The sequence below is a fragment of the Trichosurus vulpecula genome, chromosome 3 (genome assembly GCF_011100635.1).
Source record: "Trichosurus vulpecula isolate mTriVul1 chromosome 3, mTriVul1.pri, whole genome shotgun sequence".
In the NCBI taxonomy this organism is placed as follows: Eukaryota; Metazoa; Chordata; class Mammalia; order Diprotodontia; family Phalangeridae; genus Trichosurus; species Trichosurus vulpecula.
In genome coordinates, this window is record NC_050575.1 from 377,019,836 (window position 1) to 377,045,981 (window position 26,146).

At 39.0% G+C, this 26,146-nt stretch overlaps 1 protein-coding gene across 2 annotated transcripts in view; it reads right to left on the minus strand.

Moving 5' to 3' along the window:
- The window catches only part of CMTM4 (CKLF like MARVEL transmembrane domain containing 4), a 78,461-nt gene that overhangs the window by 23,558 nt on the left and 28,757 nt on the right, over nt 1-26,146 (minus strand). For both annotated transcript variants that reach the window (XR_005009968.1, XM_036752304.1), the window contains exon 2: nt 490-666. Coding sequence is in view for 1 of the 2 variants with exons in the window: in XM_036752304.1 (XP_036608199.1) it covers nt 490-666 (177 nt within the window). In the remaining variant the exon portion in view is untranslated. The remainder of the gene's footprint in view (nt 1-489; nt 667-26,146) is intronic.

Below are 26,146 nucleotides of genomic sequence, written 5' to 3' on the forward strand. Positions count from 1 at the left end.
TGAGATCAGAAAAGAGAAGCCCCGACCCATGCCCTCATCCCGGCTCTGAAACTAGCTCACTCAGCACATGGCTCATATGTACCTAGTTATTTACATGTTTTCTCCTCGATTAGAAGACAAGCTCCATGAAGGCAAGCACTATTCTAGTCTCTTTGTATCACCAGCTCTCAGCACTGCCCCTGGCACACAGTAGGTACTTCACAAATGCTTGCTGACTGACTGCGTCAGCAATTTGGGTGACTTTCCCTCACTGGACCTATGTCTTCTATGTCAAATGAGGGGATTGGACTAGATGGTCTCTAAGATTCTCTCCAGTTTTGAAATTCTATAATCTCTAATGAGCTAAATAAGTAAATAAATCAAAAACAGGATTATAGGAACAGCATTTAGAGTATGAAAAATCACCCAAAATCAGAGTACACAGTGCTAATGAAAATTTCAGATGTTATTTAAAGACAGAGCATTTTTGGAGATAATACTTGTACTTACTGTAATATTCCAGTTGATCTGTGGTATCCTTGTGTGAAGATTGAGACTGAACATAAGCAGCAAAACTCCAGTAATTACAAATGCACTACAGCTCACAAACTCAAAGAAATAGAGCCCTTCACATGGGGAACATTCCATGATAGTCTCTATGCAGATGAATGCAATCAGAGCCAAAACCTAGAAAGATAAACAGAAAGATCCATAGTATATAAGCATATATCTGCGCATGTTTGTCTAGCACATCAGTAGACACATAAGCTTCCTATACTTAAACATAACAGGAGATCTTTTAGCATATCCATGAAGAATAGAGGAGGCATGTCACAGGATCTGGGTTCCAATTCCAGCTCTACTACTTACTTCTATGGGGCCATGAGCATGTCATTTTTCCCTTTCTTGATCTGCAAAATGAGGGGTAAGGTTAGATGGCTGCTGAACACTATTCCAGCTCTTAACCCTCTGGGTCAGCACAAGTCAACATTTGTTAAGTGCCCATCGTGTGGAAGAAGACATCATTTGGCACCATAGAAAGACAAAACAAAATAGCACCTGCCTTCAAAAAGCTTACCTTCTACTGGGATAAATACAACAAGCAAATCCAAAGTCATTCCAAGAGGAAGGGAGTGCAAACACCTGGGAAAGGCCCTGTGTAGGAAGTGGCACGTGAGCTTTGCTTTAAAAAAGACAAGGAGGGTAGAAGGCAGAAGTGAGGAGGGGGGTTGTGTAAAACACTGAGCATTCATTGCCTTGCAACAGCAAAAAGCAGGCCAGGTCATAGGAGCTCAACTGGACTCTGGGCTGTTCATTTGGAAGTATCATTAGTAGATCATCCAGAATTAGATGCCCACTTATGACTATGAAGAGTTCAAAGGTTCCTGCCAATAGCTCATGGTACAATAATAGAGTACAGTGTCTGAAATGGAACTCTTCCTCTCCAGTTTCTACAGTCCAAACCAGCTCCTCATCCTGTCTTTTCTATTTCTATTCGTGCTTACACCGTTATAATTGTAAATAATTCTGCATGAAACTCCTAAAAGGCACTTGTACACTAAGAGCAAAAAATATTTTATTTCACATTCCTATCCCAACCTAATACTGATTTCAGGTTTCACCTCTAAAGTCCAAAAACTCATCCATGTTTCTCTATGTGTCCTTCCCAAAGTCACTCTTCATAAAGCTACATAAGTTCCTGAACTGAATGACAACATGCCTACAAGTCAGCTGAGAAGGGACCACATAAGGGAAACTCCTCGAGTTTTTTTTTTATATTTTCTGTAACAAGATCTACTAATCTTTAGTAAGAAATAACATATTGTACTGATGAATTGCAAATGCCTCTGGTATTCTAGTTTCAAGCTTGTACTCCAGTTTATTTTAATACATCAAGGATCTGCAATTTCATCAGCATGGATTCCTCCCTCCCTGAACCAATGCAGATTAAAGCCCCTCCACTCTATAGGTTCATTTAGAGGCAGGTCCTAAGACAGACATACATGTTGTCACAAGGCATGTACTCAAATCCTTTCCAGTTTCGTAGAATTTATCAGTTTGTATTCTCTGGAATAGCCTTGAAAATGCCAAAGTCACCTGCACATTCCATAAGACAGAGAAACAGCAGGACATTTTATGAAAAATGTAAAAGCTCAACAGATTGATCCTTAAAAAAAAATTTGTACCACTCAAGAGTCTTTCTCTTCTCCTATGGCCTGCCTGTCCCAAGATACTGACACTAGACAGTATGGATTCTTTGAATTCAGTATGCTCATCTCAACAGCACAAAAAGGATACAAGTAAACAGTGATCTATGGAAGTTCATTGTAAAATATCAGTTTTCCAGTCCTAATTTTAAAAAAATACTAATTTATTGTAATCAAATGAAAATCTCAAGAATAACTTGCAAAAATCACTAGAATCCACAATATTTGAGAACTAAATAGTCATTCTTACTTCCGTTTCCCTGACCTTACAAAATTGAAGCAGAAAAAATTTTAAGTCAAGAATCAAGAAGCACAAAGTTAAAACCACCCACTTTGGTTGGAATACAGCACGTAAAATAGCTTTCTAGATTAGTTTTTTGTTAAAGCAAACTCCCAGTATCAGCACTAAAGATTATCCCTAGAGTCAACCATTTCTTTAACAAACTCAAAAACATTAAGCATGTGCAAGGCATGTATAGCATTTATAGTGGACTGGAGAGAAAACTACATTTGGAATCAGTAAGGACTGGGTTCAACCAAAGCCTCTGATACTAGCAATGTAACCCTGGGCAAATCACTTAATCTCTATGTATGTACCTCAGATTTTAATTACTAAGATGAGCCCCAGCACGCTAATCTGTTTGTGGAGGGAACTTCCACGCTGGGAAGGAGCTGACAAAGTCAGAGCTCTTTGAGTATTTATGTGTTTGTGTATGCACAAGACACTGAGGATAAGGGGGTGGGGATCACACAATCTCCACCTGTAAGGAACTTACAACATAACTGCGATAGACAAAGGGTTATGATACAGACTCAAGGAACTAGGATTAAAGATGGAGAATAAACGTAGTAAAACACTTGAAGTCTCCCATGGCAAATGTTCTTGATACACAAAAGTGGGCTCTGACTGCCAAGCTGGATCCTGAAGCAGTTTGGGCTTCTGACCCTATGCCCTGGCACTGAAAGCTGTTTCTGGATGGTAGGAACAGCAGCAGCAGCCCAAAAGCAACAATACTAGTCAGAGCTACCCAATGAGTACCAAGGGGAAGAAAGTGTGTGTCCCCTAACTCATCATCCTGGCATTAGTGGCCTCTTTCGAGTAAGTAGATACTTTCAAGGATCCTTTATTTAATCAGCATGTGTATTTCTTCCACCAACATAAGATCACAACCTTTCTGTGCCTCAGAAGACCGTCTTCATGATTACACGAGATTGCAGGTTTAGAGATGTGACAGGGGATTCCATCTGACTTCTTCACTTTACATACGAGGATATGAGGTCCAAAAAGGCTGAGTGTGTTGCCCAAATTCACAGAAGTAATAAGGGGCAGAAGCCAGGATTTTGACATAGGTCCTTTGACTCCAAATCTAACACTCTTTCCACTAATCACACATTGGCTGTGGCTGGAAAAATTCACCCCCTGGTAAATGAACTTGTGAGGAGCAGCTAGGTGGCACACTGGGCCTGAAGTCGGGAAAACTCATCTTCCTGAGTTCAAATCTGGCTTCAGATGCTTGCTGTGTGACCCTGGGCAAGTCACTTAACCCTGATGGCCTCGCTGGAGAAGGAAATGGCCAGCCAATGCAGTATCTTTACCAAGAAAACCCTACATGGGATCATGAAGAGTCGGACACAACTAAAATAAGTGAATGACAACAAACTGAACTGCTGAGGACAAATCAGTATAGTGAAACCACCCAGCACAGCGGGCTCTGAGTTAGAAGACACGGGTCTGAACCCTAGCTCTGGCATTTAACTATCTTGGGCAACTGTGAATAAATCACTTCTCTAAGCCTCTGTTTCCTTATCTATAAAAGGAGAATAATAATATCTGTGCTGACTGCCTTACGCACTTGTTTTAGGAAGGTATATTATACATTTAAAGCGACGTACGCATGAGGGTTATCAGCATAAGCCTGAAAACAGGGAACGTCATTACTGGAATTGTGCCATTCTTCAAATATTACCAATTTGGTGCACATGGCCAGAGCTTGGGCTCTACTGGCACAGCCCCTAGGAAGCCAGGAGAACCTTCCCAGCACAGAGAGACACCAGCACAACTTGAGAGGGGGTCCCAGGTAACTGCCACTACATCTGTCACAGTCTAACATCTGGACTTACATAAGAGAGCTGAAAGCACCTTCTCGTTAGATGTCCTTTTATTTTTTTAAACAAAATAAGAATAAGCTTATTGGAGAAGCTTTGTTTGGAAGAGATGAAGCACCATACTTTCTCTATTGCTCAGAGAAAACTTTCCAGTTTATTATGCAGAACTAAATGGAAACATTAATCTAATGAACTAGAATTATGACAGTGTTCAAAATGCTTTCAAGCATCCTGGCTTATCATGAATTAAATAGTTGGGACTAAGAACAAACCCATTTTGAAACTAATTCATGAATATTTTAAGATGAAACTAAAAACTTAGTGGAAAACTAAAACCACTCTGCCAAGGTGGGAGCCACTTCTTTCCTCCAGCTGGTGCCACAGCTTGATGGCCTCTCCGTGAGGAAGGAAAGGAAGTTTGCAACCAACAAAGAGGTGTTAGGAGTGGAGACCTGGAGTCAGCAAGGCCTGAATTCAAATCACGCCTCAGACACTTAGCAGTTGTAAATAATTTGATCTCTGCCTCAGTTTCCTTAACTGTACAATGGGGATAATAATAACATCTCCATCCTAGGGTTCTTGTGAGGATCAAATGAGACAATATTTGTAAAGAGCTTAGCACAGTGCCTGGCATATAGTAAGTGCTATATAAATGTTAGCTGTCATTATTATTATTATTATTATTATTATTATTATATGAGATAATATTTGTAAAGACACTTTACAAAGCCCCACATGTCATTATTCTTCTTCTTGTTGTTCTGGTGACATACATTTCCTCCTAAGCAAAGAGAGAACTCTGCAGCTTTACAATCTACCTTACCACTGTATTCTCCACACCCTGTGTATTACCATTTGCCCTACAGCCCAACTGTTTTCTCCTCTATTTGAACATAAGCTCTTGAAGAGCAAAAGCTATCTTGCTTTTCTGTTTATATCCTCAGTGGTTTAGCACAGGGGTAGGCACTTAATAAGCTTGATTTTTTTTTTAATTGATGCATTTCTTTGAAGAGTTCATCATCTTCGAAGGCCTCAAGCATAATGGTAATGTTTTTCCTTATGATGGCCACAATATCAAAATACTATTTGTGAATGTCATAAACCATGAGCATTATGCAGCAAGACTAACGTTGGAGTCTTTTGTAGGCAATAAAACCCCTAGTAGGACGCACTTTGAAGACAAAGAATGATAAATATATTATTGACAATTGGTTGTCATGATGTTGAGAGATAACAGAACAAAATGATGTTACATTCTAGTCTCTAGCACAGGGCCGCTACACACACTCAAACGTCTGCAATTTCATCCATTCAAGATCTCCAGTAATTGAGATAACAACCCATCCATGCCCACTCATCCATTGTGACTCTAGTCTATGTACTCCCAAAAGTCCACCACAGGAAGTCCACCCAACTAAAGCAGCTAGAGGTTTTCCTCACTTTCTCCTAACATATTTTTCAAATGAAGAGTTAGCCAATAAGCATTTATTACATGCCTACTATTTGCTAAAATATCTACCCTCTGCTAAGCACTAGGGATACAAAGAAAGGCAAAAGACAGTCTCTGCCCTCAAGCAGCTCAGACTAATGGGAAAAGACAGTATGCAAACAACTACGTACAAACAAGATATAAACAGCATAAAATGGGAGTAATCTTAGAGGGAGGGTATAACGATTAAGGAGGACTAGAAAAGGCTTCTGGCAGAAGGTAGGATTTGAGCTTAAGACTTAAGAGTGCCTTATCATTAATTATCATTCATTGTGCCCCAGAAGAAAATCTGGCTTCTGGAAGGCTCTATGAGTGCAGCACAGGCTCTGGCAAATTCAATCAAGACAGAAAGACTCTGAGTACAAAGCTTAGTTAAGCTGGGAGAAACTCATCACTGATTTTTTTTTAAACTGACACAACTCATAAAGAATATTTAAAGTAAAGAGGCATAGAAAGGGGAGCAAATGGCACGAATTGCCAGAGTATTCTCATGAATGAAATTATGGATCTTTGCCTTCAAAGTCCCTTCCAAATATAAATCTGATCCTATGGTATACTGAATAATAATTTTTATTCACAAGAATTACTTATATTCATCAGGCTCTAAATAAATATTTGGTGACTAGTTCAAATTTAGTACTAACTTATGAGACCTTCAAACATTCCACTGTTTAAGTGCAATGAGCCAATCAATGTAAGTGCTAAGCAATTCATAAGCTTTATCAAAATCCAGCACCGCATTCCTAGAACAGGCAGCCCCACCCACCTCTGAAGACCATATCTGAAGGTCACATTTTACAACCAAATAAAATGGAAATCACAAACACATGTTCACAAGCAACCTAACATAGCACAAAAAATAAAAATTGGATTTTTCTAATCATTTTGTAGGATTTGCAACATCAAAAAGGTATTTTAGAATAAACTAGAAAAGTGACTTGAAAGGCAGAAGTTTAAAAATGGGAAATTTTTCCCTTGTAGAGTGAAAAAGTTGCTCACAGTGTTATAATGGAGAGAGAAAGAGACAGAGACAGGGAGACAGAGAGAGAGAGAGACAGAGAAAGACAAAATATAGACATAGAAAGAGACAGAGAGAGCGAATAAAACTCTTGCTATGCTATGCATCAGACCCAGTATTAAGTGCTGCAGACACAAATACTAGCAAGCAAGACAATCCCTGCCACTGTCTCCACTTCCTATCCTTTCACTGATTCCTCAAAATGTGTCTTCCAATTTTATCACTCAAATGAAACTGCTCTCTCTAAAGATTCCAATGATCTCTTAATTGACTAATTTGATAGTCTTTTCTCAGTTCTAATTCTTTTTGACTAATTTGCTGCATCTCACTATGGACCACTCTCTCCCTCCTGAATATCTCCTCGAGGTTGGTGTATTTTCCTTTTTACAATATTCTCTCTTGGCTCACCTCCTACCTGTCTTCCTCAGTCTCATCATCCACATCATTCTCCCTAAACATAGGTGCTCCCCAAAATTTATGCTGGATTCTCTTTTCTCTCTCTCTGGCCCCCCTTCTCCCCCTCCCCTCTCTCTCATTTAATTATCAGCTCTAAGTAAATGACTCTCAGATCTACCTATTGAGAGAAATGATTATTTCTCTCATATTAATAGCCAATTACTGAATTAGGACTAAGGCTTTTCCTCTTTTCTATTCAGAAATCAGCCTTTGCAGTTTAACTAGCCAGCCTTTGAAGTACAGGGCTGATAATGACATGAAATCTTGGGCAAAACCCAGAAAACTTAGGCAAAGAAATTGTAGTTTAGGTGAATTGGTAGATTCCAGCCCATTGTGTTTTAGTCAGATAGTCTGGGTGAAAGTGCATTCCCCTTTTGTCTAGATTACCCTAGATGGGTGGTGAGGATATAGACAAGTCTCTTAGAGACTGAGTGATCAAAGTCCTGTGCCCCGACCATCAGACCCTCATTAGAATAAACCCACCTCTCATAATATTCATTCTCTCATTATTTCTTAACCAATCAGCGTTGATTTCCACCCTCAGGAATACCCACTCTTCCAAGGGCATACATATAAGCATTAAGTGGGTTCCATGAGGGGTCTTTGATTAAGGAGAAACAGCCAAATGACCACCCTTTGATTAATTATTCATGAACACAATAAAATGATTAATTACCCAGCAACTATGTATCTCAAACTTTTTAGAGCTCAAAATATCCACCCCCAATTTCACCAGACCTTTAATCTTACAAAACCAAGGATCTCTCAAACATTTCAAACTGGATGTCTGAGAGAGATCTCCAACTCACCCATTATCTTTCCCCCGAAATCCTCCTCTCTTCCAATATTCCTACCTCTGTTGAAGGCATCACCATTCTTGGAGGAATCCCTAACCTTGGAATCATCCTGAATTGCTCACTTTCCCTCACCACTCTCCATACCCAATCAGTTGCCACATCTTGCAGTTTCTTTGTGACATCTCCTATCTTACCTCCCCTCTTCACTCATACAGCCACTTCCTTCATTCAGGCCCTCTTTACTTCTTGCCTAGATTACTGCAACAGCCTCCTAATTTCTCTATTTTGTCTCTCCCCAATCCAGTCCAACCATTGCCGCCATTTTCCTTAATTGTACATCTGGCCATATAACTCCTCTCCTCAACTCCAGTGGCTTCCTATTTTCTCCAAAATAAAATACAAATTCTTCTGCTTAGCTTTTAAAGCCCTATGACAACTTAGCTCCAACTTATCTTTCCAGACTCATTGGGTATTACTCTCCTTCCCACAATCTTCAATAAAACCTCCTCACCTCTGACTCACAGAGTCTCTCTCTTCCTTTAAAATACTGACCAGGAACCATCTTTTGCATGATGCCTCTCCTTTTTCTCCCAAATGCTAGTGCCCCTCTTTCCTAACTATCTTGTATTTAACTACTTTGTATATATTTATATTTATTAATTGTATGCTTATACTGTATGCATTTCATATGCGTGTGTTGCCTCCTCCACTGGAACATAAGAGTATCCTGAGTAGGGTTTGTTTCACTAATTCTTCTTGTATCCCCAGCACCCAAAACAGTGTCTAGCATTTAATAAATACTTGTTGATTGGTTTATCAAAGGTACTTATATTCTAATGGGGGAAGACAACCTATGAAAAGGTATTAGAAAGGGAGGTCAGAGTTAGAGGACACTGGCACTAGAAGAGGAGGTGGCAAGAAATCAAAGCCCCAGAAACCCCAAGGCAGGCTCCTCAAGTTCCAATGGGAGGGAGAGAGGATGACAGTCCGATGATATTCAATAAAAATAGCAATCTTCATCCACCATTAACATCAACTTCCTAATAATCAGAGCTGTCTAAAAGTAGGATGGGCTGACTTAGGAGGTAGTAGATTCGTCATCTCTGTCAAGGGGAATCTTTAAGCACACCATAACAGGACTGCTGTAGAGGAAATTCTTGCTCAGATACAGGTAGGATTAATATGACCGATGAGGTCTGTGGTTAATAGAACTAAAAGCAGGAATAGACATTAGAAATCATAAAATTCAAACTCCACCCCACCCTTTTACAAAAGAGAAAACTGGTACCCAAAGTGGAGCTGGGACTTGCCCTAAGTCACCTAAAGTTTATATAAAGAGCAGAGCCAACATCCAAACCCAAGCCTTGGAAACTACAGAAGAAAGAAAATTAAATCTGGACGCAGAAGATCTAGGTATGAATTTTAACTCTGTTAGTTACTATTTGTTTGACTGGATAAATTAGGCTCTGGACAGTTTCCTTATCTGTCAATTAAGGGAGTTTGGGGAAAACGCATGAACTGACACAGAATGAAGAAAGCAGAACCAAGAGAACAACATACACAATGGCTCAAATAACATAAATTAAAACAACCGTAAAAGGCAGCTAAACTCCAATTAAATACAATAAACAATATGAGGGAGATCTGAGGATACCAAATGCTTCATATACTGTCTGAAACATATCTGTTGGTCAGGTTTCATTCATATTTTTGTGACCAGAAAAGGTTTTATCGCTGGGGAGGGGAAATATCCAGAAACGTTTGCCTTTCTTTATATACCCAACACTACAGTGACACGGTGACCTGAGCATAAGAAGTACTTTATAAATGCTTGAAATAAATGCCATAGAAACCATGGCCCCAAAGAAGAGATGCTAGAAGACATTCCCATTTCACTCCTTTACAAATGTGGGAAGTCCACTGGAACACTGTACAAATTTTCAATCAAAATCAGCAATACCAATCAATACTCTTCCCATGTATTGATTGATATTGCTGGGGTTTTTTCCTCTCTCCTTTTCCTAAAAAAAAAAAAAAAAATGATCTTTGTTATATGGAATGACCCACTAGGAGAGGGCAGGGGGAGGAGAGATATTAGGACAAGTTTTGTAATGCAAAAACAAAAGATTTCAATGAAATTTTATTTTAAAAAAAGAAATAAATGGTTTTTTGACTGACTAGAAGGCTGAAGGGTAAGCAGTTCCTATTACATATAAGCAAATAGACTCAAAAATCAATGTCGCACCGTGACATTCAACTCTACGTCTTCTGATTACAAAGCCAATGTTCCTTTTATTATACCATACTATATAATAACTAAAATAGCTCCAAGTAGCCTAGGGTATCAATGAGATGTGTGAATATATGCTCATATTATATGCATGCATACAAGCCTACACATACACGTAAAAAGGAATTAAGAGCTACATTGGCAAGGGAGTACTCATACCAACAAATTTATGGATTTCAAAAAAAAGTACAGAATTTAGATTCTTTCATAAGTGAAAAGCAATATCGATTTAGTACCACGTTTTATTAGAGGCTTTTGAATTGCTGAAAGATATATGCTAGAAGATAAAATATTCACACATTTATATCTATATCAATACAGATATACATGTGTACCTATTCTATAAGACCTTTCTTAAGCTGTGTAGATGAGGAAAGTTCAGATCTGTGCCCTGTCTGTTCTATGTAGGTTATACTATGTATGTTATACTATCCTAAAAGGTAGATTCCTAAAGATCAGGGAAATGTGGCCTACAAAGCATCTGACAGAGTATGTGAACCTAAATAACTCAGTCTTACTATGTGACTTCTAACCTGTAACTGGTGTTATGGACAGCACAATGGACTTGAGTTGGAAGCCCAGGAATTAATTCCAAGCTTTACTACTTACAAGTTGGGTGCTCTTGGACAAACCATTTCCCTCATTTGAACTTCCATTTCCTTCTCTATAACAAGGAGCTATTTGTGCTCCTGACCTGTAGTATAAGTACAGCACTTGTAAACTGTCAAGTGTGCTATAGATACACACCTTTCAATAGTTCTTCAGCTTAGCAGATGGTCTTAATGAGTGTCTGAGGGGATAAAAATCATCACCCTCTAGCCACCATCATTGGTAATAAGCTGGTCCTTGGAGCAAAGCCAAACAATGCACCCCTAGACCTGACTATGAAGCTATTCCAGCTGAAGCTTGCCCTCTGTTGAGAAAACCTTTGAAAATCATAATCATTTCTATAACCACGACAAGGAGTTCAGTGAAGCTCCTGTAATACTTAAAAGAATTGTCAACTATGAGTTCATTGTGCTATTTATGATTCCTGTGATATGAAGTCTCTCTCTAGAGAGGATATTGGATAGAGGAGGTCATTTCAAACTACTACTTTCTCCAGGGGAAAGCTAGAAATTAGCCTCTCCCACTTAAACAGTATGGTTAGTTTCCTTTTTGTTCCTGTGCTTACAGAGAAGATTGTACAGGTAAATCATTTACCAGGTATCAATGGTTTCCTATGTAATCTTTTCTTTCTTTGTTTTCCTTTTGCCAAATAGGGGTAGGGCTAGAAATGTGACTACTGCTACGGAGTGAAAAGAAAAATGGCCTATTCCTGAAAATAGAACACGTTAAGGTCCAAGAGAACTGAGGTTGAGATAAAACCTGGCAAGGAAAAGGAAAAACGGTAGATATAATTAAATTCAATAGTTTCAGAGTCAACAGCACTGAAACACTCAAGAAAGGGAGAAATAAGGGCCAAAAAGTAGAAATAAAGGAATTCTGGCAATTTCTACATTTATCAACAGTGCCTGGAAATGTAAACATTTGTGCCCCTCTATTCAGTATTCTGCCATCCTCATTCTGAGGGGGAGAGCAGGCTCATATAATGGACAGAACAGAGGCCTAGTGTTGCTTCCTGCCGCCTGCTCCTGGACAGTCCTCTGAGGATGGGAAGCCAAGAATGAGCTCAGCCAGTACAATTCAGATAAGCAGCACTAAGCTGGATCTGTACATAGCTTCATTGTCCATTAAGCCTACAATTCTAGCATGCAGTGCATCAGACTGTGGAATGACACAAAAGTCAACTATTGACCACTGACATCCATGAGCATGTTCAATCCCCACAATACAGATACCAAGGGAGAAAGAAGGGCCCAGGAGCCAGTGGGCTATCCTGCTGCTTTGCTTCTCCAGCCTCAACCAGACCCCCTGCTTAGCAATGACACCACTCACTCTTACTCCAAACCACTTATAGGATGGTCTGAAGGTCTCTTTGTTATACGCTGACTGCCTGAGATAGCCTGGAAGAAGTGCTGTTGCAACACGTCCATGACTCCACCCAGCTGCTCCTGTGGGCCCAGTACCATGGGAGCATCCGAGGAGAATTTCCCAAGAGCCACACAAGTTGACACCTGTGTTCTCTTCTACCACTATACCCTGATGTATCCCATTTTCCCTACCATAATGATACACAGGAATCAGAAGACCTGGGTTACAGTCCTGATTTTGCTATCTTTTTTCAATTTAATAAATTTATATTAAGTGCCTTTTATATGTAAAGCATTAATCTAGGTGCTAGGGATACAAAGGCAAAAAACAAAATAGCCCCTACCTTCAAGAATCTTACATTCTACTGGGGAAATACAACAAAAGGTCAAACAAAGGGTCATAGACTTAAGAGCTAAAAAGGAAACCCAGAGGTCATCAAGTATAATCCTCTTATCCTACATATGAGGAAACTGAGGCCAGAGAGTTTAAGTGAAAGATCACACATACAGTAATAGATTGAGGGGAGGATTGGAACCCATTCTAAGGTGGGAGACAACATGCAAACATCTGAACATTCAAGAGACAGTGTCAATGGAACGTATTCTTAGAGGGAAGGTGCTAAAGGAGAAAACAGAAAAAGTCTCCTGCAGAAGGTAGGATCTGAGCTGTCTTTAAGAACGCCAATGAAGGCAGGAAGTGGAGATGGGGAACAAGGACATTCCAGGCATGGGAAATAGTCATCAAAAAGGGGCAGAGTCAGAAGAGACAATGAATGGAAGAGAGGGAAAAGATTGGAAGCAGGGGACCAAAGAAAAGGCCATTTCAATAGTCCAGGCAAGGGTGATGATGGTGTGAACTAAAGTAGGAGCTATGTAGTAGAGGAAAAGGGAATGGATCCCAAAGATATCATCATGTACATAGAATCAGTAAGACTTGGCAATGTACTTAGGAATAAGTTAGATATAGTACTGAAAGAGAAAGAAGAGTCAAGGAACTCCAAAACTGCCAATTTGAATGACTGCAAAGATGGTGGTACAAAAAGAAAGAAAGAAAGAAAGAAATCTGGAGAAGGAATGGGTTTAGGGGAAAATATAATTTCTATTTTGGATATGATCAGTCTGCAATTACAATGGAACATTTAGGTGGAGGTATCTAGTAGGCAACTGGTAATATGAGACTAAAGTTCACAAGAGAGATTAGGGTGCGGGGTGTATTATGTATATTAGAGACACCTGCTTAGAGATAATAATTGAACCCATGAGGGCTAACTAGTTATTATGACCGTAGGTCTATCAAGTCCCATGGGGCCTCAGCATCCCCATATGCAAAATGAGAAGATTAGACCAGATAATCTCTATGGTTTCTTCTAACTTTAATCATTTAGACTTCTAATATTTTGTTCAAGAATTTTTTTTAAACAAACATTTGTTTTTGGTTGAGGGTGGTTCTGGTTGCTGCCACGTTATAAAGCTGTCAGCCTGTCTTGGTCTTAGGTTTGCTTGTGCCACAACCCAGTTGTGATTCCATCAGATTTTTCAAGCTGCTTTTGACTGTGTAAATATTTTTTTCTATTTCAGAATTCCCTAAACCCCAAAATAAGTAAAGGTAGCACTTAGTGGAGCTGGGATCTGCCCTATGGCTATGCAAATGACTTGAATTTCAATTCTGCCTTGGCAACACTTCCATCTTTACCATAAATTCTACTCTCAGGATTTTAGTAACTCAGAAGTTACTTTCCAAAGGCTAGACATGGTGCCTAACAATCAGAGAAATAAAACAGGATCATTTTTTTATATCCAAGAACTTGCACATGCATGCATGTACATACATACACATAAATATGGTCATTCAATAAATAAAGTAGAAAATAGATCTATTGTACACATTTCACTCAAAAAGGAAATAAGGGAGAAAGGAAAATTAAAGGAAGGGTAGATAAGGGATTAGTCCTAACAAAAACAAACTCTAAGTAAAGACATACAAAAATATTTAAAAACTCTTTTTAAGGTGGCAAAGAATGGGAATGGGGTGTGTGTGGGGATACCCATCCATTGGGGAATGACTAAACAAGTAAACGGCACATAAATATCTGATGGAATACTATTATACTGCAAGAAATGATAAAGGGGATGGTTTCAGAGAAAAATATGCATGGGTTGATTTGAAGTGAAGTAAACAGAACCAGGAGATTAAATTATACAATGACAACAAATTATGCAATGACAACAATATGATACAGACAAATAACTCGGAAAGACTTAGGAATTCTGATAAGTTTAATTACCAATCATGATTCCAGAGGACTAATGATTAAACATACTACCTATGTTCCTCATAGAAAGGTGAAAGACAGTACAAAATGAGAGAACGCGCGCGCGCACACACACACACACACACACACAGAGGCACGTGCAATATATCTCTTTTGGACAGGGCCAATGTGAAATTTGGGGTTTTTTGATTACACGTTTGTTACAAGGATCTTGTTCTTTCATTCTCAGTGGGGGAACGAGGAGAGGGAAAGAAGGCAAATACTTGCTGATCTATCCATTCAAAACAATTCAATAAGCATTCAGTAAGTGCCTACTGTGTTCCAGACACTGTGCTAAGCACCAATTCAAAAAATGAAACAAGTCTCTGTCCTCAAGGAGATTACATTCTATTCGGGCAGGGGGGGAGGGGAACATGTACATAGAAAATGAAGTACTATATGTAATATGTGTGCATATATGAAGTAATATCAGAGAAGAGAAATGTACTGCCACCTGGAAGTATCAGGACAGTTTCTTTGTAGAAGATGGCACTTGAGGTAAGCTTTGAAGGAATCAAGCACTGCTAAGTGGCAGGCAAGGAGGAGGTAAATTCCAGGCATGGAGAACAGCCTATGCAAAGGCATGGAGGTGGGATGTTGTGTGTGGGGAACAGGAAATAGGATGCTTTGGATGAAATATAGAGCACGTGAAAGAGACTAATGTGCAAAAAAACCTCAGAAAGAAGATTGGGGCCAGATTGTAAAGGGTTCTAAAAGCCAAACAAAGGAGTTTGAGTTTTATCTGGAGGGAAGAAGTTTCTTGAACACTGAATAATACGGTCATACCTGTGCTTTAGGAATATTAATTTGATAGCTGTATAGAGTATGGCTGAGAAAGCAGAGAGACTAGAAGTAGACACCAATTAGGAGGCTCTTGAAATAGTCCAGGGGAAAAGTGAAGAGAGCCTCGGTAAAAGGGAAAGGATGCAAGATACTGCGGAAGCAGAGTTGACAAGACCTACTTATTAGAAGTGAGAAATGAGGATGTCAAGGACAGTCAAGGATGTCACCAAGACTGCAAACCCTGGAGGCTGGGAGGATGGTGCCACCCTCAATAGAAATAGTAAAATTAAGGAGAGCGATAAAGACCTTAAAAGCACGACAAAAAATATGGCGACTATCATAAGCAAACTTGGAATAAAAGAGGAAATGAGAAAATATAACTCCTTTCTTCGCATGGCTGGTAGGCTTTGGATGTGAAACACTGTATGTAATATAAAATTTTATTAATATGTTAGTTTTGCTGAACTGTTATTTTTAAAATTTCTCTGCTATAAGGGCAACAAAACAAATACAAAGTAATTTGAGGAAAGGGCACTAACACCTGGGTGGATCCAGAGTCTTCCCTACTATAAGGTAGCAGGAGAACTGAATCTTGAAAGAGACTAGGAATTCTAGGACATGGGGAGAAGATACATTCACCAGTGAAAACAACATAAGAACAAAACATATCAGTAAAAAAAATGTTTTAAATAAGAAGCACTACAGAAAATTTTCTTCATGTGGTTTAATGACAAAACTGTAGCTAATTTCTGTATGTAGGGAAAGAACAATGGATTGGAAGTAAAAGGAGCTGGTCTACTACCTTTGTGACCTCAACCAAGTCATCCCTCTTTGGGTTGCTGTTTCCTCATGTGTAAAATGAGAGCTTTGCAGCTCTTAAGTCCTAAGATCCTATGAAAACCACAAAATGGTCAGCATTTTCCCTGCCAGGAAGAATACCCACAGAATTTGAGTATAAATGCCATCCTCCCCAAATGGCTGCATACTCAGACTGTTTAAATTAGTACTAAAGAACAAACAATACATGCACAGAATATACAGGAAACCAGCTGCCTTCAACCACATCCATCTGAAGATGTTTAGCCATACTGTTGATATTCTGGTATCGTTGCCCCCATCCCTTTTCATTTTGCAGGGTTCAATCTCCATAAATAAAACTTCCCTAGTATTTTTCACTCCTTGCAAAGCACATGTTTCCCATATATTCTAAAAAGCCCTGATTTCAGTGGGTATTCTATGGGAATTGTCTTCCACTGATAAAGACTATAGCTCTCTTAATCGATGGTCTTTGTGAGTTGCTATGGCTGAAAAATATTCCCCCTAGTGGCCAACATTAGCAGCTAGGTGGTGCAGTGGAGGGAGAGCCTGGCCTGGAGTCAGGAAGACTCATCTTCCAGTTCAAATCTGGCCTCAGGCACTTATTAGCTGTGTGTCTCTGGGCAAGCCATTTAACTCTGTTTGCCTCGCTCAGGTCTTCCATCTGTAAAATGAGTTGGGAGATGGAAATAGTAAACCACTCCAGTATGTTTGCCAAGAAAATCCCAAACAGGGTCACAAAGACTTAGACATTACTGAAATGACTGAACAACAAAGTAACCCACATACAGTTGATTCTTTCCAAACTTAACTGGGGGGGGGTCCTCCAATGATTACTACACAATCAATCGCTGAGCCAATATACAAAGTCTTTTCAGTTTGATTTGTAACTTACTTTTAATGAAATAAATGTTAATGTAAATTATTAATTCTTTTTTGTTAGTGTGGGGGCATTGGAAAGAGTTTGAGACCAGGAGTCCTGGGTTCTAATACTATCTATCATTGACCTTAGCAACTTATTCCTGCCCCCCCTCTATTTTCACATCTGTAAAATGAGCAGGTTGGAAAAAAATAGAGTTCATTTAGGCTCTTCACAATTCTAACATTTATGAATGGAAGCAGAACATGGACTCCACTGGAGCAGCCTTCAAGAAGTCATGGTAGGAGACGCAGAATCAGAACAATATATACAAGGGCGACAACGATATAAAAAAATTTTTTAAGATGCTGTACTGGCCCTGAAGTCAGGGGAACCTGAGTTCAAATCCAGACACTTACTGTTTGACCCTGGGCAAGTCACTTAACCCCAACTGCCTCAAAAAAAACCAAAACATTGTGGAACGGTTTATGTGAGTGTTTGTTAGGTGGCTACTGTGTGAAAATGTATAAATAAAAAATGTTCTAGAAAAAGAAAACAACGTAATGATAATGACGCCAATTCAAAGGTCTCTAAGAGAACCTACAGAACACTAAGCTGACTAAACGTTTTACCTCCACTACTGAATCAAGGGGAGTGGGACCTCTTCAGGGGATGGGATGTCATCTGTGGAAAATCAGCTATCTGGTAAGTCAAGGTAGTAGAAGAAGCTCAAGGAAAAGTTTGAAGACAAAAGAGAATCTGTCTACAAAGAAGCCAGACCACTATAGGACACAGTAAAAGGAAAGCAGTGAGGGGTTACAGCTTAAGGAAAACGGGGAGGTAAAACTGAACTGGAAGGAGAGTCCCAGAGAAGTTAATAGTTGAGAGAGAAAAGAGATCATAGGAAGAGAAGTTTCTACAAGAAAGACAAGTATAGAAAAGAAAGTCAATATATTGGAAAGTAAGGTAGATATGTGTATTTGTAGGGAGAAGGACACTGGATTCAAAGTCAGAAGACTCAAGTCAAATTCCCAGCTTCAATTAACAGATGTTAAAGTCAGGTGTAATAATGATAATTATTACGATTATGAATAATTCACATTTACAAGACTTTATAAAGCACTTACCACCTTATAGGAACATTGTTAGCTAAGTGTTCTCTCCATTTCACATACCAGTAAATAGGCTGAGAAGTCAGATGATTTGCCCAGGGTCACAGAGCAAGTTCAAGATAAGGATGTGACCCCTGGTCTTAGTGGCAGAAGATCTGGACTTGAATCCCTCGGAGGCAGAAATCTGGGGTTCACAACCTCAAGCCCCACACCTGGGAGTGGGGTGACTCCAGACAAGTGACTTCCCTCACTAAGCCTCATTTTACTTCTTTGCAAACCAGGGACCAGTCTCCCTAAATCACGGGGCTGGTATGAGGAAGAGGACGGTAAAGAGGTGCAGTGGATAGAGTGCTGGGCCTGGAGTCAGCAAGACTCATCTTCATGAGTTCCAGCCTCAGACCCTTAATAGCTGTGTGACCCTGGGCAAGTCACTTAGCCCTGTTTGCCTCAGTTTCCTCATCTGTAAATTGAGCTGGAGAAGGAGATGGCCAAACCGCTCCAGGATCTCTGCCAAGAAAAGCCCAAACAGGATCACAAAGAGTGTGACATGACTGAAAAACAACCGAACAACTACCAAGTGCTTCTCACAACGCTGATGAAGCTCTGGTCCCCTCCACTCTGCTCCTCTCTCTGGATTGTTAAGATCTTCTCTGGCTTGAAATCACTATCTATTTACTTACTTGCACACATTTTGTATCTCCCCCAGTAGAATACAAGCTCCATGATGACAAGAACTGTTTCATCTTTGTCTCTGTATCCCCAGCACCTGGCATGGGGCTTTGTAACTCAGCTAACACTTGCTATACAGTTACCAAACTGAACTGCTGAAATAAAAAGTAAGACAATCCAAGAAGTGTACTTTCCTTGGATATTCAAATCAGGCATACCTATCCTCATAGGCTTTTGCACTGCACTATGATTTCCTCATTTAAAGTCCCCGGCTTCCAGTTATTCAAGAATTCAAATAGATAAATAATTATTAAGCATTCACTGTGTGGACAACACCTTTCTGAGCTCTATTAGGCTCCGGTAGAAGGAGAAACAAGATTTTGATAAGATAGTCCCTGCTCTCATAGAGCTTATAGGCTAATTGGAATTAAAGATACCTTTTTAAACTACACTTCAATTGATAGGGATACTCCATCAATAATGAATAACCCCTGTTCACATCTTCTCATCCAATTCAGTTTTGTCCATGTCTTTCTGAAAACCCACCACAGAGGATCCAGCCTTCCAATTCTTGAATCAAGTACCAGGCAGGATATGTTATCATTTTACTACATGACCAGACTATCTCCATTTCCAGTCATACATACCCTTGGTGCTATATTTTATACTACTTCTCACAGAAGTCATCACTGCTAATTAAATGTAGCCTACTTAAACCCAATGCAAATCTTCCCAATGCTCTTTAGGCAGTGAAATATGGATAATTATTAATACACAATAAATGTATCAGTGAGAAGTCTAGTTTTGTTAATTAAAAGAAAATGCAACTCTCTTAAGTATAACACTTGAAATGGGAACAGCTATACTAATACTATAATACGTAGGTGTCATAGTAGATAAAAACACTCGGCCTGGAGTCAGAAGGACCTGAATTCAAATCTAGCCTCAGACACTTACTAGCTGTGTGACAATGGACAAGCCATTTACCCTGCCTGCCTCAGTTTCATCATCTATACTGAGTATAACAGCACCTACCTCCCAAGGTTTTTGTGAGGACCAAATGAGATAATATTTGTAAAGCTTTAGAAACCTTGAAGCTCTTATTACTATTGGTTTTTATTATAAATGAAAGAAATTTAAGAATATGCTTTTTATGCTGAACAAAAAGACTCTATTTTCTGAAAACTATTTTAGTTCTGATGAAAGTAGGGTCAACTACTGCTCAAGATGCCTCTACAATTAGCCAGCTAATGGGTGGTTCCTTCTGTTTATTCTGTAATTAACCAAGGGTAAAAAGGCACTTTCGGACATTTTTGCTCAGGGCCCCAGATTGGAACAGTATCACTGAAGTGAGCAGACAAGGCTTTCAGGAAGGAGAGGGCTGAAAACTTTTATTTTTAACTTTCTTTTGAAGTTGGTTCAATAGCTGTTTAACATCTCTTTTATGAGACTTAAACTCTAACCCATGTTGTAAAGAAGCTGTTGTACCAGCTTCAAAAAGAAGCAAGCCAACTTTGCTTAGAGTAACTGATTAACGAGAAACAGAAAGCAAAGTGAAAATAATATTACAAATTAATAAAAATGTCTCCAGTAACTTAGCTGAGGGGGTTGCGGGAAAACAGGTATACTTACGGGCAGCGAATTGGCCAAATTATGCTGGAAAACAATTTGGAACTATGCCCAAAAAGCTACTAAACTGTGCCTACCCTTTGACTCAGTGATAGTACTATTAGGCCTATACCTCAAAGAGATCAAAGAAAGATAAAAATGACCCATTTGTAGAAAGAATATTCATAGAAATTCTTTTTTGTGTTGGGAAAGAAATAGAAACTGGGGGTTTGCCCATCAACTGAAGAATGGTAGAATAAATTAAGATTTATGCTTGTAACAGAATACTATTGCTCTGTGAGAACAGATGAAAGAGATGGTTTCAGAAAAACCTGGGAAGACTTGAATGAACTGATGCAGAGTGAAGTGAGCAGAACCAGAACAATTTATATGACAACAATGTTGTAAAAACAATCAACTCTGAAAGATTTAAGAACTCTATCAACACAAAGACAAATCACAGTCCCAGAGAACTGATGATAAAATATGTTACCAATCTCCTATCAGAAAGATGATGGACTCGGGGTGCATACTGGGACATTTATACTTTTTGGACAGGGTCAATACAGTCATATTTTTGCTTGACTATGCATACTGGCTGCAAGGGATTTGCACAGGGCAAAGGGGAAAGGTCCTGCATTACAAAAACGGGGAGGGAGGAAGGGAACAGGGATTTGTGTTAGTGGAAACAAAATCAAATTAAATTAAATTTTTCCAATGAATAGTAGAGAGGAATATGCTACTCTAACAGGAGATTTGAATTAACTAAAATTTATCACACAACACCAATACTGTTTTAAAAGTAGATTAAAATAAAATACTTTTCATCAATAAAACCAAACTGAATATAATTCACATTTCCATAGTACTTTAAAGTTTACATAACACTTCCTTTTTTTATAAATTTATTTTTATTTTTAGTTTACAACATTCAGTTCCACAAGTTTTTGAGTTCTACATTTTCTCTCCCTCCCTCTTCTCTCCCCTCCCCACCAAGACAGCAGGTAATCCAATGTAGGTTCTACATATACCTCCACATTGAACTTATTTACATAATAGTCCAGTTGCAAAGATGAATTATAACCAATGGAATGAATTATGAGAAAGGAGAAACGAACCCAACAAAGAAGGAAAAAAAAAGAGAGCAAATAGTTTGCCTCTATCTAAATTCAGACTCCATAGTTCTTTCTCTGGATGTGCACAGCCTTTTCCATCATGAGTCTTTTGGAGCTGCCTTTGAACCTTGTATTGATGAGAGGAGTCAAGTCTATCAAAGTTAGTCCTTACAGATTCCATGTGTCTGTAATCATGTATAATGATCTCCTGGTTCTGCTCCCCTCACTCAGCATCAGTTCATGTAAGTCTTTCCAGATTACATAATATTTCCCTTACAACACAGTAGGTAGTTCAAAAATTATTGTGCCTGTTTTACAAATGAGAAAAATTGAGGCTCAGAGAGGCGGAATAATGTGCAGTCAGGCACACAACCCGTAAGTGCCAAAGTCAGGCTCTGTATTCAGGTCTCCTTACTCCAAGTTAGGAGTTTTCTACTAATATCACATTCTCTAAATCAGTCTTTTTTATTAGTTTTACATTAACTAACTTTTCTTTATGGAATATAATTAATTAAACATTATATAAGCTAAAGAGAGGCTATACTGTATTGGCAAAAAAAGACAATAAGGAAAACATTTTCATATACTGTGCCCTTGGGGTCAGCATTATAAATATTAACTATCCTTGTGAAAGAGAAAACATTTTAGTTGAGTTTTCTGGTTCTATAAATACTAAATAATAATAGCAACTAATATTTAAGGTTTTTTGTAACTAAATTTTATTTTGGGATTCACATTCTCTCCCTCCCATCACTACCTGCCCCAATTGAGAAAGCAAAAAACAAACAAAAAAAAAACCTCCTTTTATAAACAAATATAGTCACATAAAATAAATTCCTGCATTAGCCATTTCCAGAAAAGAAAAATGTCTCAGTCTCCCCTTTGAAATCATCACCTCTTCTCTATCAAGGGGTGGGCAGCATGTTTCCACTTGAGTTGTCTGGAACTGTGGTTGGTTCACTGACCAAAGTTCCTCAGTCCTTCAAAGTCATTTATCTTTATAATATTGCTATTACTGTATAAATTGTTCTCCTAGCTCTGTTCACTCCACTAGACATGGGTTCAAACAAGTCACTCCAGGTAATCCCCTTCATCATTTCTCACGGCCTAACAGAATTCTATCACATTTATATATCATAATTTGTTCAGCCATTTCCCAGTGGATGGGCACTCCCTCCATTTTCAATTCTTTGCCAACACACACACACACACACACACACACACACACACACACACCCCTGCTATAAATATTTTTGTACAGATAGGTCTTTTATTTTATCTCTCTGGGGTATATACCCGGCAGCGGTATTGCTGAGTCAGAGGATATTCAGATTAATAGGTTTTTTTGGTCATAGTTCCGAATAGAATGGTTCTACCACTTCAGAACTCCACCAACAATGCATTATTGTACCTGTTTCTCCACAGATGCTCCAGCGTGTGTCTTTTTCCTTTTTGGGGAGAGGGGGTCAGTTTTGCCAATCTGATATGTGTGGGGTGGTACCTCAAAGTCATTTTAATTTGCATTTCTCTAATTATTAGTGACTTAGATCATTTTTTCATATGGCTATTGATAGCTTGGATTTCTTCCTCTGACGACTGCTCATTCATATCATTTCACCATTTATCAATTGGGAAATTACTCTTATTCTTGTAAATTTGAAACAGTCCCCTATGTATATTAGAAATGAGACCTTTATCAGAGAAATTTCCTGCAAAGGTTTTCCCATCTACCAGCTTCTTTTCTAATTTTAGCTTATAGTTTTGTTTTAGCAAAACTGTTTGTATAATCAAAATGGTCCATTTTACCTTCTGTGACCCTCTCAATCTCTTATTTGGTCTTGAACTCTCCTCTCCACAGATCTGACAGGGATTTTCTTCCTTGCTCCTCTAACTTATTTATAGTGCCACGCTTGCGTCATGTACCCACGGGGCTTGTCTCATCTACAGAGTGTGAGATATTGGTCTATACCTAGTTTCTGCCAGGATGCTTTCCAATTTTCCCAACAATTTTTGTCAAACAGTCAAATAGCTGGGATTTGCGGGTTTATCATACACTTAGCTTCTGTGCTCATTTGCTTCTATATACTGTGTGCCTAATCTAATCTGTTCCACTGATTAAGCTCTTCATTTCTTAACCAATACCAAATTCTTTCATGATTATTGCTTTGTAGTATAGTTTGAAATTTGATACTTTAAGGCCCCCTTCTTTTCCACATTTTTCATTTATTTCCTTGAGATTCTTGATCTTTTATTCCTCCAGATGAATTTTGCTATTTTGATTCTAGTTCTATAAAGTAATCCTTTGGAAGTTTGATTGCTATAGCATTAAATAAGTAAATTAACTTAAGTAATATTATCGTGTTTATGATATTGGCCTGACTTGTTCAGTCATCTTTTAGTTGTGTCTGACTCTTTGTGACCCCATTTGGGGTTTTCTTAGCAAAGACACTGTAGTGATTTGACATTTCCTTCTCCAGCTAATTTTACAGATAAGGAAACCAAGGCAAACAGGGCTAAGTGACTTGCTCAGGGTCACACAGCTAAGTGTCTGCAGTCAGATTTGAACTCTGGAAGATGAGTCTTCCTGATTCTAGGCCTGGCACTCTATCCACTGAGCCCTGTAGCTGCCTTGGCTTGACTTACCCATGAGCAATTAATATATGTCCAATTATGTCTGTCTTATTTGTGTAAAGAGTATTTTGTAAATTATAGTTCTTTTGTGTGTGTGGGCAGACTACTAAATATTTTATACCTTCTGTAGTAATCTTAAATATAATTTCTCTATCTCTTCTTGGATATTTTTGTCATATACAGAAATGCTAATGATTTGTATGAAATTATTTCATATCCTACAACTGTGCTGAAGTTGTTAACCATTTAAATTAGTTTTTAGTTGACTCTCCAGGATTTTCTATGTGAACCATCCTATCATGTTATCTACAAAAAGTGAGGATGCTGTTTACTCTTTTCCTATGCTTATTTTTGTCCTAATGGTATAGCGTAACTTCCAGAAAGCCTCAACTACCATTTATTAAGTGCCTACTATTGCCAGGCACTGTGCGGATATAAAAAAGGGGGAAAAATAGTCCCTACTCTCAAGGAGCCACAGTCTAATGGAAAAGACAACAAGCAAGCAACTATGTACAAACAAGATATGTACAGCTTAAATTGGGGGGTAATCTCAGAGGGAAGGCACCAAGACTAAGGAGGACTTGGACAGGTTTCCTGTAGAAGGTAGGCTTTAGCTGAGACTTAAAGGAAGCCAGGGGTAGACATGAGGAGGATCAGCGCTATGAGGGGATAGCCAGTAAAAATTCTTATAGTCCAGTTATGGAGTGCTCTGTTCAAGAAACAGACAGGAGGCCAGTGTCACTGGATCACAGAGTATGTGGAGGAAAGCAAGGTGCAAGAAGACTGGAAAGGTAGGAAGGGGCCAGCTCACGAAGGGCTTTGGAAGCCAGAAGATTTTATATTTCATCCCGGAGGTAATAGGGGAGTTCACTGAATAAGGGAGATGACATGGGCAGGCTCACTTTTTAGGGAGATGGATCTGATAGCTGAATGGGGGTTGGATTAGAATAGAGAGAGAGACCAGCTAACAGCCATTACCATGTCCAAGCATAAGGTGCTAAGGGCCTGCTGCAGGGCAGCTGCAATGTCAGGAAAGAAGGGACATATGGGAGAGATGCGACAAAGGAAGGAAGGACAGGCCTTGACCACTAATGAGATGTGCAGGATGAGATGGAATGAGGGCTTCAGGATGCCAAATGGGTTTCACCTTCCTTTACTTGCCATTGCTTCCATCTTGTGACTGGAAGGGCGGTAACCTCAACCACAACAGGGAATTTACAAAGAGAGTTGCAGGGGAGGGAAAATGGTAAAATGAAGGAGAAAGAACAATGGATGGGTAGAGGTCTAATCTCTAGTCCTGGTTCTACCAGAGATTCACTCTGTTAGTCTGGACAGTACAGTCACTTCCCTTTGTAGGCCTCGATTTCCTCTTCTCTATAATAAGGAGGCTGGAACCAGGTAATCTCTCTTAGGTTCCCTCCATTTCTAATATTTTGTAACTCTATGATTTAACATTCTATGTTCTAAGGTATTCCAAGGTCCCTTCCAGTTCTGGCCATCTATGACTGAGATTCTAAAAGCAAAATACATTCCAGCAAAAACCAACCAAGAATAAGTATGTGAAGGCAGCTCATGCTACGCTAGATTTTTCAGAGCCAGGATGTACTGAAATTTGCAGTGTACAGCTTTCTGTCTCCTCCAAAACACACAAAATCCTTCTGCCCATTCCACACACTCCTTTAAATATATCCAAAGTCTTTAAAAAAAATTGAGGGGGAGAAGGTTGAGAAAAATTTTGAATGACTCATCATTAACTAGGACTATAATTTCAAAATTGCTTATGATCTCAATGCAGAATAATGGCAAGTATCTGGATAGACCTATGTGGATACAGAAAGCTGGATGACTAACTTTGGTTTTTTTTTTAGGCCATCTGTGGAAGCAAAGGCAGGTAAAAGAAGTTGAATTATAAAAGGTCTTAGGACT